At 38.1% G+C, this 21,336-nt stretch overlaps 1 protein-coding gene across 2 annotated transcripts in view; it reads right to left on the minus strand.

The window, feature by feature from the left end:
* Positions 1-21,336, minus strand: part of KCNH8 (potassium voltage-gated channel subfamily H member 8) — a 338,959-nt gene that overhangs the window by 62,000 nt on the left and 255,623 nt on the right. For both annotated transcript variants that reach the window (XM_070493015.1, XM_070493014.1), the window contains 3 exons: positions 13,464-13,661; positions 2,722-2,921; positions 1,598-1,847 (listed from right to left, as the gene is read on the minus strand). In XM_070493015.1, coding sequence (XP_070349116.1) covers positions 1,598-1,847; positions 2,722-2,921; positions 13,464-13,661 — 648 coding nt within the window. The remainder of the gene's footprint in view (positions 1-1,597; positions 1,848-2,721; positions 2,922-13,463; positions 13,662-21,336) is intronic.

The raw sequence follows: 21,336 nt of genomic DNA on the forward strand, positions 1-21,336 counted from the left end.
CCCTCACCCTAACACTGATAATGAACTGGCCAAGCTGATGATAAACTCTTTTAGTTGCTATTTTGTGCCTTTCTATTAAGGAGGAAAACATAAGGGAGTGAGTCAAGAACTGAGCCAAAACTTTGAAAGGCAGCCGTACCTTTCCTCTGGTAAATGGTAAAGTGAAGCCAACATGCAGCAATGAAAAGCACTTGGCTGTTTCACCATTCCCTAGCTTCCATCTCTTCACCTTTAATTGGGGATAATCACACCAACCTAATAGGGTTGCAAGGTTTCAATTGGATGATGGACATAAACACCTGGATCATATTAGGGAGTCAATAAATATTAGTTCTCTCTTCCAAAATATAATCTGTCTAGAAGCTTACTAACTAGAATGCAATGATTATAGGTTCTCAATGATTTATATAATTATGATAAATATATACACATATATATTATATGACTGAACATAATATATACATATGCGTTATATGACTAAACTGGTATTATTTAGAGGGGGAAAGAGCGCTGGATACAGAGTCCAAACACCTAGGTTAGCTTTGATTTTGAAAAAACGAGAAAATACCTCTCCTATCTGTCTCTGTGTTAGGAAGGTTGAATCAAGATCCCACAAGTGAAAATATTTTGTAAATGGTCAAGTTGTTTACAAATATTAGGTTCTTAAATATGAAATTAAAAATAAATGGAAAGTGCCACATCAGCTCCTTTTTATTAACACAAATTCTAAACATTGGTGTGCTACATTCTCGTGCAAAATATATTGCTCAGACCAGCACCTGATTCATTCATGGGCCCTCAGAAAATATTAGTTGAATAAATAAATAAACAGAGAGACAAATGAATAAATCAAATTGATTTTTTTAAGAGGTACACATAAAATTATGGATAGGGATTTTTCTACACTCACCCTACATGTCATATTTTGTCAACTGACCCTTTATTTCAATGGACACCAATTACGGCTTAATAGTTGGAAACAATTTTGTGGTCCAAGGTCTTCACAAATTGTCTTGTGAGTTTTCTTTGAGGGAATAAAAAAAGGCTATAGTCATCTTGACAGTATTGGGTTGATGATTGCTATAAGAACTCAGTCAACGCATAATCATTTTCTCTCTATTTCTATCACAGATAAAACTTAATTTTCAATGCTCTTCTCTGAATTCACTTTCCAAAAAAACACAGAAATGCCCTGTACAATCGACCAGATATTTCACCAAGAGTCAGTATATATCATGACTAATAATCTGGTTTTAGGAATCAGAAAGAACTATGTCCATTTTCTTACTATGTTATTTGGGACAAATTAAGTTAACTAAGATATTATTTATTCATTTGTAAAACAGGGATACTATTTATACCGCTGGCCTTTTAACAGGGATCAAATGATGTGTTGGATATAATGCTTAACATAGCGAGATAACAATTGATAATAATAATAAATAGTTGGCAAATTAAACCCATTTGAAGAATAACCTTGAGTCCATATATTCATCCATAATTTGCTTACTCTCAATCATAGTTTTTTTTCCCCATTTCATCTCCTTAATTTTTTCTCCAGAGTAAAATTTCATGAAGCTTTTCAACTCAGACCTACCAAGAATAGCCAGCACCATGCTGTCTTTAAGAACTTCCATGGAGCCCGAGCATACAAAGTAGATGGCCTGCAAAGCATCTCCTTGACGCAGCAGGTACTCCCCCGGAGCACAGAAGGAGGTTTTGATGTGTAGAGACAGAGACCTGAGGCAGCCCCGGCTGGCACACTCAAAAAGAGACAACTGCAAGATTTCCTTGTTCAGGTGCATGGTGATGTCAGAACGCAACTCATCTGGAAAGTCTTTCAGAAGCTATGAAAGAAGGTGAAAGAGAAAATCAAGTTGGGATAAGTCTAGTCTAATTGATTTACTTTGCAAGACAACACAGATTTCTTTCCCACTGTTTGACCAATCAGAGAGCAGAAGAGGAAGTACAAGCATGTATAATTATGGAGAGATTTCTCAATGGCCATGACCCCAGTTATGCGCTACTGAATAATCAGCTGATAATAAGTCTGGAGAAATAGAATAAATTGATAAAAGACTCTAGAATGAAAACATAAAGCTCCTTGTGACTTGCTTCTCGCAAAGACTCCTACTCAGGAGAGAAGATATGGAATGTGGACCCTCTGGTGTTTTCTCTGGTGTCATGATCAGATGAAGAGAGGAGAAACCAAATAATCACTTTAAAGATGTTGATTACTGGTTTGGTTAGGGGGTTGGTGAAATGGTTGCTTGATTTATACGATAGCTTTTTTACAGTGGTTTGGGGTGTTTCTGCAAGTCCAAAGATAACACCTTTACTGAAAAACATTTTTTTTTTACTTTGTTGGTTTTAAAGGTAAATATTATTTTGATTAATCTAATATTCCAAGATTACACCATTCAACTGTCATTAAGAATTGGTTCCTGCAAAGAGAGTCAATGAGAATGAAAATAAGTCCACCTGATTGACCAAAATAGAAAGTTAATGTCAAACACTGGTCAATCCAAAGTTGTATTATGAGAACATACACCAAAGCAGAGGAAAGAGGATGGATTGGGTTTCATGAGACATTAAAATTAAAGAGTTAAAAAAGTTGGTAGGTGTGTACTTCTGTTCTGAGACCTGCATTAGAGCACCTTGCTTTTACCTTAGAATATGTGCTTTCTGCCTGAAAATGTCAACGTGAGAAATGAACATTACCTCATTTGAATCTATTCCATTGTTGACTGACCAGGTTGTTTGGAAATACTCGAGCATCCTCTGCTTGAGCTGCTGGGGCAGGTGATGGACACGTATGAAGTCCTTCAGATCCTTCGTTCTAGTGTGGTAGAGGGACCATCTGGAGTACATCCTCTGTATGATCGCCGTCACGTTTCCAAATACCAAGGCATGCATCAAGGCTGAAGGAAGAACACAACACAAAACGGGGGAGAGAGATGATGGAGGGCTCACTTCTTAAGTCTCAGTTTACAGTCTATGTATCCCGAGTCAGAGCAGAGTATGCTTACGTGGCCACAGTGATGCGGCTATTTTGGTATGAGCCTTTTGGTGCAGCCACTTTGTCACCGACCTGATACGGTCATTTTGATTTCATATGGCCTGATCAGAATAAAAACATCCTTTAAAAATACTCAGTATGATGCAAAATAAGCCCCTTTGACCCACATTTAATCTGTTAGCTGCCATTCTAGCTATGACAAACTTTTATTTTGCACTCTATTCATATCTGTATTATTTTAGTAGCTTGGTATAGTTTAATGGGTATGATGAAATAGTTTTAATAATTTCATAGAATAAACTATCAAGTTATAGTTTAATGGTTATTTTTTATTATAATTACAAATATGTTTTAAAAAATAAGTCTATCATAACTGAGTAGCCTTTATGGGAATATTAGTCTCTTCTCCAAAGCCATCATTTAAAATTAGTTATAGTGGGGCTGGCCCAGTGGTGCAGCAGTTAAGTTCGCGCGTGCCACTTCTCGGTGGCCCGGTGTACGCCGGTTCAGATGCCGGGTGCGGACATGGCATTGCTTGGCAAAAGCCATGCTGTGGTAGGTGTCCTACGTGTAAAGCAGAGGAAGATGGGCATGGATGTTAGCTCAGGGCCAGTCTTCTTCAGCAAAAAGAGGAGGATTGGCAGTAGTTAGCTCAGGGCTAATCTTCCTCAAAAAAAGAAAAAAATTAGTTATAGGATATTAAATGTAGCATATTTATGTTAACAAATATTGAGGAACTTGTTAGAAATGGAATTGAGGATTTCCTGAGCAATCTGAAGCTGAGACGAATATGTCTTCAAACCCCAACCTCATCCCAGCTCCATAGTCATTTTAATTTTAAGGGAGATATCAGAAAATTCGAGACTGTCAAGAAACAAATGAGTTCACAGAGAAACACAAGTATTCTGCTTAGAGTTATCATTACCCTCCTGAGAAGAAGAGGGTGGTAAATAACTACATGACCATTGTTTTGATGAGGTTTCTCGGTTAGATAGTATTTAAGCTCCACTTTCTTGCTGAGCCCTCCCTTTCTGAAACCACTACCAAAGTGTGAAGAGAGAGATTTTGCTCACCAGAATCTGACGGTGGGTGGGGATTGGAGATGGATTTTCTACTGGAAAAAATAGAGCGAGTGAAAGGACTTCAGTTTCCAGGAGTTGCCCACTGTGGGAGGTGGTCAGATATCTTGAAGTCAGAAAAGGGGTGACAAATTTTGCGCTAGTCAGCCAAACAGAACTGGAATGGCCTCTGCAGATGCCAGCAGATAGCTGGAGAGGGCCTTGGACCCACGTGGAGATGTGAAACTGCGAGAGAGATGAGAGCCAGGTGTACTCACACTTATGGGAAATTAATTTTCAGGGATATTCAGATTTAGCCCTGATCCTCATCTTGGGGAGAGATTGGCAATGAGGTAAGAAGCTCAGGCATTGAGTGAAATCCTCTGTTTCAGCAGTTTTGGTAAAAAAAAAAAAAAAGACACTAAAAATTTAGTAGTTTGTCTATTAGGATCTATCAAAATCTCCTTGTGCCAAAATTTCACGGTTCAGGGAATTATGTTAAAACTTTCTTAGCATCAAAATGAGTAAATTAGTGCAAATGTGTGGACATGTTATTACATTTATCCTCCTGAATATTTCAGGATAGCCCCAATTCAAATTCTTTTTATCCCCCTACACTTACCAGAAATTATTAACCATTGGAATAGTAATTTCAATATAATCTAACAAGGGAATTAAAATTTTTAATAAGTTATATATCATCACTCATCTATGGAAAATACAGCCACCATGCCTATAAAGTCATCCTGTAATAACAAGAAAGGCCTGAATATTTTGGAGAAGTTACTAGAACAGGGTTAAACTTAGGTATATATACAGGAGGCAATATAATGTTGCAGACAGAATGTGGACTTCAGAATCAGACATGTCTGGATTTGAACCCTGGCTTTACTATCACTTCTTAGCTCTTGTAAACTAGGGAACACACGTAATTTTCTTTCAGGGACTCAGTCCCTTTACATGTCAATGGGCATAATAGTACCTTACTCATAGGGCTATTTCAAGATTTAAAGAGTTAATATATTTTTTTCAGTGTCTAGTATATGTGTGAAAAACAGTGGGTGGTCAATTTATGTTAATTTTTCCCACGAAAGTGAAAAGTGTTACGAATTTTCAGCATGCTCAGTAGAGTAAAATTTGGGGAAAAGGACCCAGATTTAAGAGATTTCAGATTTAAGAGGTTCCAACAACCTCTTAAATAATTAAAAGTGGTTCTTGGTGGATATAACTTCTTGATGACAGAAATTTGAGAAGTATTCAATAGGTGCCTGCTACGTGCAAGTACATGTAAGTATATATTCTTTCTGAATGATCAAAAATGAAATGTCTTCCAATGGGTCAAAAATACCCCAAGAACAATGTATATTGCTTAACAACTTACAGTTGAATGGTTCTTGGTAGACTCTAAATAGAGGTTCATTCTTCCGTATGGTTCTGATGCTTAGGTATTTTATTTGTAAGAGGAGATCTCTATTTATGATAAACATTCAGCAAACAAAAGAACTGATTCTTCTCCAAGTCTAAGAAATTAAACACTGATTTCAGGCTCTGTTAATACACTTATGGGCTCAGTATTTGGGAGCCCTACCATCTGTAAAAGCATGTAACAGTCTTTTGTGGAGCTTGAACTGAGTACCGAGAACAATTTTATTTCATTTGTTTTAACACTGCTTTCCTTAATTACGCGTATGATTTTAACTTTGCTTTGCTTAATTATAATGTGGGTAAAGCACTTAAAGTAAGAGAAGTAATATGCTCAGATCATTTAGCATCTTAATTGTACATTATCAATAAAATGAATTACTGGATTAATTGCAGCATTCATAATTGTTGGAAAGTGCTACTCTATGTCGGAGTCACCATAATTTCAAAGTCTCATTTCAGCATAGGAAAATACTTCTAATTTAAGTAGTTAAAAACATAGAGGCCTAGCTCTCATAGTTTTTCTGTTTCCAAAGTTATTGTCCCTCTGTCACTGGTTATCAGTTTCACACTAGCAAAGAGTGTCTATAACCGTCAGCCCAAATCACTCCATCTGCTCTGAAAGTTTGACTCAAGAACTTCCATATCCAGGTCAGTGTGGAAATTACCGTTCACTTTCCTTCGACTCCTAGCAGATTTGAGGTATACAGTTCTTAAAGTAGCACACCAGGCCTGCTGCTGAGTGTGTGGGAGGCTCTTTTTTTGTGTGTAGGAGTTTGGTATAGAATGCATTTTGTAAAATGTCATCTTGCTGTCAGGTCTTTGGAGGAACCTCAACAACTGGAATCTAAGAAGAAAGTAAACAGACTTCTCTCTCTCACTCCCTTCCCGATACTTCTCTTTCTGGATTTTGGGTGACATTGTTCTCCTTTGCTCTTCTATGGCCAACTACTTTGCAGTTCCTTCAGAGTCTGCATAGGGACTGTATTCTCCTGATGTAAAAGGAGACCAGGGCTCAGGCTTTGGGTAATCTTAGCTGTCCTCCTCTCTCTCCCACCTACTCATTGCCCTGGAATTTTCCACTCCTTGCTACAAGTACACCAGGTTGTGGATGGCAGATGGTTGCGAAAATAGAGAGTGAGAACAATTTCCTGAGTGAAGAATTTAAATGGCAGTCTAAAGACATCTTAAAAAGGGCCTGAATTTGTGAACACCATAGCTCAAACGGGTCCAATAGAATCATGTCAGGACACTTTGCACAGGATAAGAAGACCCAAGGAAAGCCTTGACTATTGAGTTTCTACTTTTTTCATGTAAACAATGCCTCATTTAAAGTGGACATGTCCTCTGAGAGAGTCGTCTTCACTAGAAGCTGTACATACCCTCTGAGGCTGAGTTGATGTCCTCATCAGTTGGGTCTAACTCATTAGATTTCTCTTAGGCAGCCATTACTATGTGTGATAGAAGAACTTCTAAAGATGTGGGAAAATGTTCTCAATATATTTTGTTTGGTGGCAAAAATGATATGTGTAGTTGATATAAATATTTCAGAAAATAGGGGTATATAAATGTAAAAGACTGAAAAGGTTATCTTTTGGTGATAGGATTCTATGCAATTTTATTTTTGGTGTGGATTTGCCAGTCTTTTCTACATGTGCGTTGTAACAGTAAAAATGAAAATGGAAAAAGAAAGAACATCTAAGTACCTATTTCCTTTGCCAAACTGTGAACTCCTTAAGGGAGAGCCTGACGTCAGTCATCTTTGTTTCCTCAGCATCTAACACAGTGCCTGGCATAATTTAAGTGGGCCATAAATATTTATGAAACTGAAATGAACCTCTGATAGTTTGACACTTTCTTTAAAAAGTTTTATAATCATGTGGGTCAGGCCTGGTGTAGCAGTGGTTAAGTTCGCATGCTCCGCCTCAGCGGCCTGGGGTTCGCCAGTTGGGATCCTGGGCTCGGATCTAGCACTGCTCATCAAGCCATGCTGTGGCAGCCATCCCATATATAAAGTAGAGGAAGAAGGGCGTAGATGTTAGCTCAGGGCCAATCTTCCTCAGCGAAAAGAAAAGGATTGGCGGTGGATGTTAGCTCAGGGCTAATCTTCCTCCAAAAGAAAAATAGTTTCATAATTGTAAGTGGTTAGAAAATTTATGAACAGTTCATACCCAAACCTATCCCTTCACCCCCATTCCACTCCCCAAAGGCAATCTTTTAAAATTATTTCATGTAGCTCTTGTGATTATCACTGATATTTTAGACAATATGATTTTACTTCTATTGTGTAACTCATCATGTTAAGACAATACTTGAAAACAACCCGACATGAAAGGTGAGAACTCAGCTTGCTGCTACCCACCTTCTCATTCCACTTTTGTTAGTTATGTTATTATTTTTAGCTCATCTATTATAATTGTACAAGGTATTAATATCAAAGACACACAATGAGAAGATTACACAAATACTAAATGGATGGCTCATTGAGATTTCTTGGAGTGAGCAGACCCATGGAATCATCCCCCAGATGGATAAGCAGAATATGATCGGTGTGCTAGGGCCTCTGCTCTGCTCCCTTCACAGTCACTAACCAGCCCCATCACCAAAGGTAACCACAGTTATGAATTGTATTACAATCAATAAGCTTTGCCTACTTTTAAACTTTCTCTAAACAAAATCATACAATATGTACTTTTTTGTGCCAGGTTTCTCTGATCAGCATTGAGTTTGTAAGATTCATCCATGTGGTTGCATGATGTAACAGTTCATTCATTCTCATTACTGTATAGTATTCTATTGAATAATTATTTCATAATTTACTTGTTTATTCTCCTATTAATGGGCTTTCCCAGTTTGAGATTCTTACAACAATGCTTCTACAAGCATCTATGTACATGCCTTTTGATGTATATATGTATGCATTTCTGTTGGATATACACTCAGAAGTTGAACTGTTGAGTCACTGAGTATAGGTATATTCAGATTTGGTAGCTATTGACAAAAGTGTTGCACTGGTTGACGCACCCATCAACAGTACAGGAGAAGTCAAGATGTTCCACATCCTCGCAAACTCAGAGTGGTCAGTGGTTTTACATATAGCATTCTGGTGAATGTAAATGCTATCAAGTTTTGATCTTAATTTGCATAACCTTGATGAAGGATGTTGAGCACCTATTTATATGTTTATTGTCTATTCAAGTATAGAAATCTATTTTTGAAGTACTTTTTAAATTTTTACACATTTTTGGGTTGTCTACTCTTTTCTTATTGACTTATAAAAGTTCTTTACATGTGATTGATAAAAGTCTTTTATCAGGTAAATGCTTGCAAATGTCTTCTCCTATCCTGTGGCTTGCCTCTTCACACTCTTAACAATGTCTTTTGATAAATAGAAATTTTGTCGTTCAGTTTATCAATCTTTCCTTTATGGTTAAGGCTTTTTGTATCATTTTAAAGAAACCTTGCCAAATCCAAAGTCATGAAAATATTCTCTTATATTATCTTTTGGGGGCTTTATTGTTTTCTCTTTCACATTTAGATCAAAATCCATCTTGAATTAATTTTAATGTATAGTTTTTTGTTTTTTATTTTGTGAGGAAGATTGGCCCTGAGCTAACATCTGTTGCCAATCCTCCTCTTTTTGCTTGAGGAAGCTTGTCCCTCAGCTAACATATATGCCAATCTTCCTCTGTTTTGTATGTGGGGTGCTGGCACAGCGTGGGTTGATGAGCAGTTGATAGATCCATGCCCAGGATCTGAACCTGCAAACCTCGAGATGCTGAAGCAGGGTGTGGGAACTTAACCACTACACCACTGGCTGGCCCCTAATGTACAGTTTTAAGAGGAGTCAAGGTTGTTTTTCAACATGTGGATATACATTTGACCCAGCAACATTTATTGAAAGTCTCATCATTTCTCCCTTTGCATTGCAGTGTCACCTATGTCATAAGTAAAGTGACCATATGTGTGCAGGCCTGTTTCTGCATTCTCTTGTATTCCATTGGCCTACTTGTCTGTTCCTGAATCAACACTATATTTTCTTAATTACTGTAACTTTATAATAAATCTTGATATCTATAGCACAATTCTTCCGATTCTCTTCTTCTTTATGATTGCTTTAACTAGTTTTAGTTCTGCATTTCCACGAAGTTTCAGAAACAGTCTGCCATTTTTTAAACAGACACACATCTACTGGGATTTTTATTGAGATTGCATTGAATCTTTAGATTAATTTGGGTAAAATTGGTCTCTAAAATATTGAGTTTCAAAAACGTCACCATTTTATATCCTTCCATTATTTTAAATCATTTGTAAATTTTCTCACTAATGTTCTGTAGTTTTCTGTGTAGCAGTATTGCACATTTTTAAAGATTTATTCCTATATACTTGATATTTTTGTAAGCATTTTTCATATTTCATTTTCTAATTGTTTGTTTCTAGCATATAGAAATACAATTGATTTTTCCTGTATTGCATATTGACCTTGTATCTATCAGTCTAACTAAATTCACTTACTAATTCTAACAGTTGTCTGTAGCTTTTAAGGTTGCTTTTTGTTTTGAGCGTTCTCAGAGTTCACATGGATTTGTCTAGGTATGCATTGTTTTTGCTTAATCTATTTGATAGTTTTACATTTTCTTCTCACAAATCAATGTTTTGCACACCCTATAATTACAGATGCTCAGATGGAAGCTTCTGCTTTTTCCTTCCTCCTCACGCAGCCTGTGAGTGCCTCTGCCCTAGGTAATTATCTGGGGTTTTGGCAGTCACCTGCAACATTTAATATTGCCACTGCCTGCTTTTGTAGTAAATATTGCATCGCTGTCATTCGCAATTCATCAGCCTTGTGTGAGGATTCCTAATAAAACACCTTAGACTTGAGTCCATGATAATATATATTTAGAGTCTTTAAAAATAATTAGTTGTGCATATTTATAGAAATTAAGTGAATACAATCAATTTACAGTATATAATGAAATGGATATTTTATGAGAAGTTTGCTAGGTCTTAGTGAATCCTGGCTTTTCAACTCACTACATCTCTGCTGCCTTATGTCTAAATTGGAGTGTTAATAACCTCTATCTCATGGTGTTATGAGAATTAAACGAACAAAGTGTTCAATATTGTGACCTCTTATGATTAGTTCTCAAAGTTATGCAAGTAATTAGTTAATTAGGAAATATTAAAATGAAGGCATCATTTCTCCTAACCTAGAGTAATTGTCACAATCAGAGTCATTTTCCACAAACACCAATTTGGGAAGCTCTAACTAATAAATTCAAGTTGCTTAGATGCATTTGGCATTCAAAACCACTGGTTTCCTAAGTGCTACTCAAGTCACCTAAATGCTTTAGTGCCACCTACAAATGAGCACTGATTTTGCACCAGGATAATTTGCTCAAGAAACATTTAACAAGTGACAAATTGACATTATCTGATTATTTGCCACATCTTTTGGCTTTGTGACCAGCATTGCTTCTACTTACAGTGAACAGCAGAAAATTATTTATGCCTTAACAATTTCTGATTCAAGACCACTCACAGTATAGTCTGTCGACCAATAGAGAGTAAACACAATTATCTAAGATTCTTCAAATGTCAAATTAGTAGGTTAAGCCTTGAGCATTTCCCAAGATTTCCAACAGGAATAGAAGAAACATGGGTAAATATTAAATAAGTATAGACTGTGTTTATTTGCAAAATGCTTGTCATTTTGCTAGACTGAAAGATGGGCCATCGAGGAGAGCACCAATTATATAAGTCATAACACTGGGTATAAAACAGCCATCACAGGGTCTGGCACATCGTAGCTCTTCAGAAAATGAAAATTCCTGTTCTTTGCTCCCTAGGCTGTTACTGCTCTTCATCAGCCAAGAGTCTGTTCCAATGGCTGCAGCCGCAGCATGCTGCTTCAGCAACTCTGCCACAAGCACTGCTTTTCCAAGAAATTCTCCGGATCCCGGGCCCTTGTTTCTCACTGCTTCTGAACTGCCTAACTGAGTTGGCAATTAACATTTACTGCCTGATGTTGTTAAAACTCTTTCCACATATTTCAGCCTCTCTCTTCCAAACTGTCCTTAAGGGCAGGTTTGGCTTTAAATTTCTTTGATTTCTCCACTGGCTGGATGACTCACTGCCCAAAGCCGCACATACGCATTTCCCATTTCCCATGCAAGGAAGCTGGTAGGAACCATCCCTTATTCTAAGGTTCAAAACTCTAAGTGATATTTAAGATTAAGGCCTTGAAGAGAGGATGATAAAACAGGCTTTTGGGGGAATAGTGTGGGGCAGAAAATACTAATAGAACCCTCGTTTAAGAGCTCTGGTCTAGAGGCCGACCCCGTGGCGCAGCAGTTAAGTGCGCATGTTCCGCTTCTGGGGCCTGGGGTTCGCTGGTTCAGATCCCGGGTGCGGACATGGCACCGCTTGGAAAGGTATGCTGTGGTAGGCGTCCCACATATAAAGTAGAGGAAGATAGGCACGGATGTTAGCTCAGGGCCAGTCTTCCTCAGCAAAAAGAGGAGGATTGGCCCCAGATGTTAAACTCAGGGCTAATCTTCCTCAAAAAAAATAATAATAAAAAAGAACTCTGGTCTAATATGAATCCTTTCTTGATCCAGGTAGACATCCACACGACCTATTCTCCATGATAGCAGTTTTATAATTCAGTGAGTTTCCATTTACGTATTTAAAGATAGAAGTAAGTATTCACTTGGGTTCAAACCTTGCCTCTTTTACTTACTGGTTGTATGGCATTGGGAAAATTACTTTATTTCTCCAAGCTTGAGATTTTCCATCCGAAAAATGTGGACAATAATAGTATCAGGCCTGGATAAGTTAGGAGATTCAGAAAAAAGAAATTAAATAGTTCAACAAAGAGAGTTTACTATAGGGAATTGGTTTCCCTGGTGTCAGAAGACTGAATGAGCAAAAAGAGAGCATAGAAGTAACATGGATATAGTAAGTACAGGGAGGGAGGAGCTTCTGCCCTTGCAGATGGATAAACACAGGGAAGAAGTGGAGTTATCAGAACACAGAAGCCCAGAGGAGGAGCTGTGAGGAGCCACAGGGAACCAGGGCTCTGACTTTGGATGTGAGGGCACTCCCGACTGATGCAGGAATCCCCAAGAAGGCCCAATGAGACTGGTTCTGGGAGCGCCCGAAGATGCTGAACGCTTGAACCGCTTGTTGCTGCTTGAGGTGGCCTGCCACTTAGAGTACATCATACACATGAGAGGCAGGCAGTCCCTTCTCTGCAACTCCTGCTTTCTAGTTTCCCTCTGGTGCCCCCTATTGTCAGAAGTAACTGAAGTCGGCTGGCAAAGAATGAGGTTTGCAGAGTCCAAACCCCAGCATTGCAGAGCAGAATACAGAAGGTGAGTTTGGAACTCAGAGACGTTAATACAATAATTTTTCCATTTGTCAAATGGGATAGTAAGAATGCCAAACCCATAGATTTGCCTTAAGAATTACTTAGGGTATTGTGTTGAAGCATTTGGCACAGAGGATGGAGCATACAAGCAATTAATAAATGTTAACTATTTATTATTATTGTATTGGTGTTTTTTGTTTTTGTTTTTATTTTTAACTAAGTGATCTATCAAAGATCCTTAACTGACTACATTAGTATTAACAAAATTAGATAACACTGACCTGTTTGGGACTATAAAATGGAATTTCAAACATATGCCTGCAATTGTGTTGGGAATACCAAGTGCCTGCCCTTTCAAAATCAACCATCAGGTAAATGGCTACTTCTAGAAAGTGGAATTTTTCGACATCACAGACTTTCATTACTAATCTGTATATTAAAATGTATATCACTCATTTCCTAATTAGTGCTTTTTAGAGTCTTCTGCTGTAAATCAATATATTTATATTAGGTTTTAGGACAGAGCCAACAGAACAGCAGCAGTGGCAGACTCTGCTTCCTTCTCTTGGTATAACAGAAGAATTTCCCTTACCACCAATCAGCATGGTGCAGATGGAGAAGATCTTTTCTGCATCTGTATTAGCAGAGACGTTCCCGAACCCAACACTGGTGAGGCTGCTCAGGGTGAAGTACAGAGCAGCAATATAGGCGCTTCGGATCGACGGGCCCCCCAAGGTGTTGTTGCCATAGTATGGAGACTCCAGCCTCTTTCCCAGCTCATGGAGCCAACCTGCAATGGAAGAAAGAACGAGAATTTAAGCCCAAAAAGTAAAGTCTCAGTATTAGTACATGGGAGTAATGATAAATGAACACCATTATTTGCTCAGGAGAAAGAAGAGAGAAACGTAAAAGGAAATTAAAGGCAAGGAATTAGATTCCACTGCTATAAAAGCAAAAGCATCACTTTTATGCAAGACATTCTGTATGATACACACAGCAGAGAAATATGCTTTCAAGAAAGGATTGGTGGGCACAGCTCAAAAGGCCACCCTAATGCAAGAAACTGCCTGTGGAGATAGGGCCCTGGATAGCCACTCTCAGTAACAGCATTGTGTATTTCACTAGTGCTTAAGCTCATTTCTCAATAGGAATTTTAAGAAATAAGAGGGTCGAGTAGGTATTTTTAAGCCCTGCATGATGATAAATGGCAACAATCACAAGAATCTAGACTTCACACAGGTGAGGTGGGCTTTATTTCTATCCTGTAAAACCTTTCCCCATTTTATTCACTTGGGATGATATCTAGTTGCCTTACAAGTCTTAGGTCATGCAACTTTCTCAGAAAGCCTCCTCTGCAGGCTCATTCTGCCATTTAGGAGTGGAGGGGGAAAATTCTGTAACTAAGAAGTACCTGTAATAGAATTGGATGCCCTCCTACAACTGTTTTATGTTACTGGTATATATATATATATATATATATATATGTGTCAAAACTTATTGAATTAAATGCTTTAAATGTGTGCAGTTTCTTGCATGTCAATCATACTCTCATAAAGCTGTAAAAAAAAAGCTATAGTAATCAAGATGGGAAATAGAAACTAAATATTAAAAATAATGGAATAATAGAATGGAAACAAAACACGAGACCACTTAAAAACACTTTATTGGAAATATTTGCCTTTTAAGATTCTATATTTTCAAATTCTGTGTGTGTGTGTGTGTGTGTGTGTGTGTGTGTGTGTTACAAAACACTTTGACAATTCAGCTCAACCATAAGGTTCATAAGACTTATGCTAAGGGATGTTATTTCATCCCTACCGATCACTACCTTCTTATAAACACTTCATTTAATGGCTGCCCAAGAAGAGATGAAAAGTATTACACTTTTTAACTAGTAATAGTATTGTCATTATCACCTAAAGTTACAAATTATGGAACTGTCTTAGGTAATTAAAATACAAATTTGAAACAACTGGGAATTCCTTGAGATCAGGGAGGAATTCTTAGTGGCAAGTACTGTGCCATGTTCATCCTTTGTCACTAGAGAAGTGTTTCTCAACCTGTAGCTCAGAAACATCAAGAAGGCTTGTTAAACAGAGACAGCCAGGTCCTATCCTTGGGGTTTCTGGTACAGTACATGAGGAGGCTGGGGGAAGGGCTGAGAATTTGCCTTCATAATATGTTCCCATCTGATGCTGATGCTGCAGATCGAGGGGACCACACTTCGAAAAACCACTGCTCTAGAACAATGGTTCTCAATACTGGCTGCCCCTGGGAAAGGTTTTAAAAATAGACCACTCAAGGGGGTGGCTCCATGGCCCAGTAGTTAAGTTCTATGCACTCTGCTTCAGATCCTGGGTTTGGTTCCTGGGTGTAGACCCACACCACTTGTTGGCAGCCATGCTGTGGCAGTGACCCACATACAAAACAGAGGAAGATTGGCACAAATGTTGGCTCAGAGTGAATCTCCCTCAAGTAAAAAGAGGAAGATTGGCAATAGATGTTAGCTCATGGCAAATCTTCCTCAGCAAAAATTATAAATAAATAATAAAAAAATAAATTAATAAAAATACACTGCCCAAGTGCCACCTCCATTTACTGAATTAAATTCCTGGTACCAAGCCCAGGTATTGGCATTTTTTAAAAGTTCTACAGTAGAGCCTAATGTGAAGATAATGCTTAGAACCACTCTTATAGAATTTAGCAAAGCAACTGACAATAGAAGCATTTAATAAATGTTATTTTTAAAAACTGAATGAATTAATGAATGTATAAATGGTTCTTGCCTTCTGTGATAGTATGAGATAATGTGACAACACTGGTGCAATATAGCAACATGTACATCTGTACTAGATTTATGCACAAAGTATAATGAATGTACTTTTTGATGATAGAGAATAATAATAAAATATAAGTTATACACTATAAAAAGTGATGCCCTTAGTAAGCTATGACCATTTACTCCATCTGGAGAGGCTTCACGAAGGAATAAACTCTAGATTCAAACACAGATTGAGATCTCAGCTCTTCCATCTATCGGCTATAAGGATGACCAACTTCTTCGAGCTTCATGTTTCTCATTTGTGAAGATAGGCATGCATACTATCTAACTTGTAGGGTTGCAATGGGATTAAATGAAATGCCACATGAAGAAAATGCCAACCACCATTACCTGTAGAGGTTTAGTACAGAATACCTCTTTTCTCTCTCTTTCTTCTGTTACTTAAATTGGAACAGAGAAAGCACAAAATTCAGAAAGGTAAGAGAAAATAAGGGGTCAGCAGTAAATTATAATGGGAAAGGAAGGTGGTAGCCAACTGTATTCCATAGAACCCAGGGGCTGCATGTGATAAAATTTAGCATTTCTGAACTAATAGAAGGGAGAGAGAGAAAATCCAGGTGACAGTAGTTCTTAAAATTTAGGGAGTTATACACCCACTTGTGAATCAAAAGAAAGACATGGTCTTTTCCTCAGAACAAAGTACATGTGGAGACACACATGATTCTGTATACATATTCAGGTGGTTCACGGCCTCCTGCAGCCCTTTCATACATGTCTGCTTCAAAGACCCAGATTAAAAAGCTTGGCTTTTGGGGCCAGCCCAGTGATTTAGCAGTTAAGTTCATGCACTCCACTTCGGTGGTCTAGGGTTCACTGGTTTGGATCCCAGGTGCAGATCTACACACCGCTTATCAAGCCATGCTGTAGCAAGGGTCCCACATATAAATAGAGGATGATGGGCACAGATGTTAGCTCAGGGCCAATCTTCTTCAGCAAAAAAAGGAGGAGGATTGGTGGCAAATGTTAGCTCAGGGCTAATCTTCCCCCCCCCCCAAAAGCTTGGTTTTAGAATTATAAGTGAAGAGAAAGAGGAAGTGATAAAGCTTGCTTTGATAAAACTTAGTTTAATTTGTATGGGAAAAGATTTAGAAATAAAGACAATTTGTCCAAGATTAATTAAAGAGATATCACAAAAGCAACACAAATGGGCATTTAAAAAATATTTATATGTGTGTATTTATAGGCATTGTAGGGAGAGTCAAGACACAGAGGTAAAATCAGGAAGCAGAGATGACATCTGAACACATCATTAGCCTCAGGATGCCCATTTCTGTAGAGAAGCACTCTTATAGGCATTTGACTCAAGCGTTGTCAAGTGTGGACAACCACGGGATGCTGGCCAGCTGGTGGGTTGGCTATTTTCATGTGTCTTCTAAGTTGTGCTCTGAAAGGGATGTCATATCGTTTCTACTTGACAAAGAAGTGATTAGAGGGGCTTGTCCCTTTATTCCTTATTGGTCTTTCCCGCTAATTAATGGGAAGTCTGAGCAGTTGAAAAAAATCATTTTACCCAGAGAATAAATACTGCATGACCTAATTTTTGTTTTAGTTGATGCACAAAGGGAAAAAAACACAATCAAGCCGCTGCTTCCTCTCGGCTGAATCAGCTCTACAATCAACCATGAATAAACAACTGGACCCGTCTGTTGATCTTGCACAGATTTAAAGAATTCATTTACTTCTGGAACCCAAAGTTCTCTCAGAAAAAAAAAAAGTGAACAAACCCAGCCAATACATTCAGTTAAACCCCTTAATTGGCACAAAAGTGAAACATTTAAGAAATCTCTGAGCCGAATCAGTTTTCATATAATTTGATTTCGTTAATAAAATGGGGTCAAAGTTTGCGTTGGGACGTACAGATTACGTTAGATTATATTCCCACTCTATGCCTGTTCGTTTACATATGTGTGAAACTGCGTGCCTCAGAAGTGATTCAGGGGGCAAAACAAAGAGGAACAGCAGACCTACTTTTGTTGATATCTCTTTTCTGTCTAGCCAACTGTTCTATTTTCAGAAACATCTCGCTTTTTAAGAAGGGTTGCTACTAAACTGTGTTACAGCTGACAGAGCAGAAGCAATACAGATGATGAAAAAACCTGGTAATACAGAAAGGAGGTAACACTCACAAATGCAGAGATTGGCTCTGTGGGCTAAATAAAACTTTTTCACAGAACAGCTCGTTCGAAAAGAGAGCACATATTCCACTGTTACAAGACAACATGTCACTGCGCTGTACAGAAGAAGCAATTTAACCAATTTGGAAGCCAATCTTTTCTTATGCTGGAAAATTCGTCTCTAAAGGAAGGGATGTCCTAGAACAGTGTGTCTGCTTCTGCTGAAAATTTTTTTCTAAAGAACATTTTGAAGGAAAAAGCACACAACATAAAGTAAGATCTAAATATACCGAATATATTGCCATCTGATAAAAACAAGTAATATAAAATAATCCTATCATTACTAAAATAGATTAGATGAATAAAATAGAGTAGATTTGTGAAATAAATATAAATTTCAAAGATAGAATTACTTTTAAAGATTAAGCCTAGAAGAGCCTATAATTTAGCGTGATAATTCAGTCCATGAATTTTTCATTGCATACTTACCATGGGCCCAGTATTTTGCTTAATAACATAATTTTAACTCTAAACAGAGTTTCTTGTTATTTTACTCTTCAGGTTTCCTACAGTAATATACGCACTTTTACTGCACATGTGTGTGCATTCACAGTTTGTACAGATGTGGCCTGCTTTATATAACAAATGTGTCCTTGAAAAGTTTAGTTTACATTAGCCTTTGGTAAATTAACAGATATTTTAGATTTAATGAAAGGAATAGGAGCATTTTATTTAAGGAAAGCCCATGATGAATCTCAGTGGTCATACAAAATACTTCAGTAATATGAAAAACCATCCAGTAAAATGTAAACATATTAACTCAGATTGAAATGTGTATATAAAGATGTGTTTGTATGGATAGAGAAGAGAGAGAAAGGACTGGCACATGCATAATCACGCCTATAACCCAAAATGGTATTTTGATGACTTTAATATGAACGAACCATGCTGTAATAGGGTTTAGCTAAGAAGCAGGAATGGAGCCCTTGTTAGGGTTTTCTTGTTATTAGCAAGCTAATACAGTTAACATTTTACTGAGTGCTTCCTGGGTTCCAGACACTCCACTAGGGCGGTGCATCTTTCTTCTCATTTATATGCACTAACCCTATGGAATAGGAACAATTATCATCCATATTTGACCCATTATTTCACTAATCATTACAACTTAGAATTACTATCCCCATTTTAAAGATGAGTAAACCAAGGCTCAGAGATATTAAATAACTTGTTCAAAGTGGCAGTGTCAGGATTTTAATCTAGACCCGTGTGCTGTCAGGGCCCAAGGTCTTGACCACTATGCCACAGTACTTCACACGCCATATGTATAGACCCCAGAGTACTGGGATTGCAGTGTAACTGAATGCCTTTACAAGCAAGGTGCCATTTTTTATTATGGTGCACATACACAACGGAGAAAGAAGTAGTCTTAGTTAAGGCTTTCCAGAAGAAGACCCTGAGATGAGGCCTTAAGTATAAGTAATTTATTTAAATATTGAGTCCAGTATTTATCTCTAGGAGACAGTGCGGAAGGGACACAGAAAAGGGAAGGCAGCCAAGGAAGTATGTCTAGTCAAGCAAGTTACCACTATAGGCAATTCACTAACAGGCGATTGGAGCTTAATCCCATCGAGGAATCTCCGGAACAAGTGTAGAGCACACAGCCTTGTTAGCACAGGGGAACATAAGCACCAAGTATCAGCCATCACTGATTGACCCCTCTCCTGGGGCACATTAATTCCCCACCAGCGCCATGCCTGCTAGCAGAGGAGCCTTCACAGTTTGAGACAATGCCTCCGGCCAACAGACAGAGATCCTAAGGATGAGAATCACACAGACTGAGGGCACATAGAGGAGCACCAATAACATTTGCGACAGCAGCCAACACTTACCAAATGCCTAGTATTTTGCTAGGCTTTCATTTAACATTATTTTCTCCCAATTCTCACAATAAGTCTGCATTTTTTTTTTTTCAACTGATGAGTCCTAACAGAGAAGATGCACAATTTCCTCTCTTCTTTTAGGAAGTATTGGAACTGAGAGGCAAATCCGTAACACTAACTTTCACATCCGTGATCTTCTTGCTAGACTGCTCTACTTATAAAGAAGCAATCATTTAAAATTATCTGTTTAATTGTGCTTGTTGAAACCATTATTAAATGTTTACATTTCCAGTGCCCACTTTTGTTTAGCATAGGGGAACGTGTCCCAAAATCATATCAGAGAAAAATGGAAGAATTATCCAAATACAATCCACAATGTAGACAGGGGATAATATGGTATTTAGAACCTGAACATTGGGGCTGGCCCCATGGCCGAGTGGCTAAATTCTTGCGCTCTGCTTGGCAGCCCAGGGTTTCACCAGCTCGGATCCTGAGCGCGGACATGGCACCTCTCCTTAGGCTATGCTGAGGTGGTGTCCCACAGACCACAACTAAAATATACAACTATGTACTGGGGAGATCTAGGGAGAAAAAGCAGAAAAAAAAAAAGAGAAAAAAAGGAAAATAAAACCTGAATATTACTTTCACAGTGATCAAGAGGTTTCTAATGTAAATTCCAAGCATAGAAAATCCTATAGTTAACATTTGCTTCTCCTCCCTCCATGATTCTGAAGACTTACTTAATCCTCTTGGACTTCATCAGTGTGAGAGGTGGAAGAGCGCTGTAATTCCTGTGAGTCATAGGCAGCAGGAGCTGGCTGCGAGAAGCAGAGCAGTGGGAGACAATGACTGCTATGGGGCACAGTGGGAGGACTTTGGGTTTTGCAGCCTGCTTGGCAAGAGGCTGAAGTGTGGGACTACTCAGTCACACAAGTGATTGAGAAATCCCGATTAAGTGTCAGAAGCCTGAGTGTGTGCATGTGTTTATGTGTGTATGTATGGGTGATGGTGGTGTGGCAATTGAGACCCAAAGCATTGGTGAGGTATTGGATTTACTGCTACAGATACTCAAAAAAAGTTGTTAACCCTGAACAAAATATAAGAGAAAAGCTTGAGATTTCATCTCCATCATCCCTTAAAATATCTATACCCCACAGCACTGATAAGAAACATCATTGATAGGAAACATACTTGTCTCCATTCCTTAAGGGGTCACCTAATGCTGGCCACCATAATTTTTTATTTTGTTTTTGTTTTAAACAAACTTTTTATTTTGGGATGATTTTAGGTTAAGACACAAGTTGCAAAGAGAACAGACAATTCCTGAATATCCTTCACCTCGTTTCCTCTAAGGTTAATATCTTACATTACCATGGTACATTTGTCAAAAACTATGAAACTAACATTGTTGCATTACTACCAACTAAACCATGGGCTTTCTCTATTTTAATTTAATAAATAGAGTTAAGGAGAAGTTCAGAGACTTAGATTCCTAAACTCACTTTCAACCTTTCACCTCATTGCTACTTTAGAGGACGTGACCGAGGATAAGACTAGAAGAGCTCAAGGCTGTAATGGTGTTTGATATTGATTTGTTGATTCCACTAAGGAGAAGCCATCAGTAAATTT

Source organism: Equus asinus, chromosome 21, assembly GCF_041296235.1.
Source record: "Equus asinus isolate D_3611 breed Donkey chromosome 21, EquAss-T2T_v2, whole genome shotgun sequence".
Classification (NCBI taxonomy): Eukaryota; Metazoa; Chordata; class Mammalia; order Perissodactyla; family Equidae; genus Equus; species Equus asinus.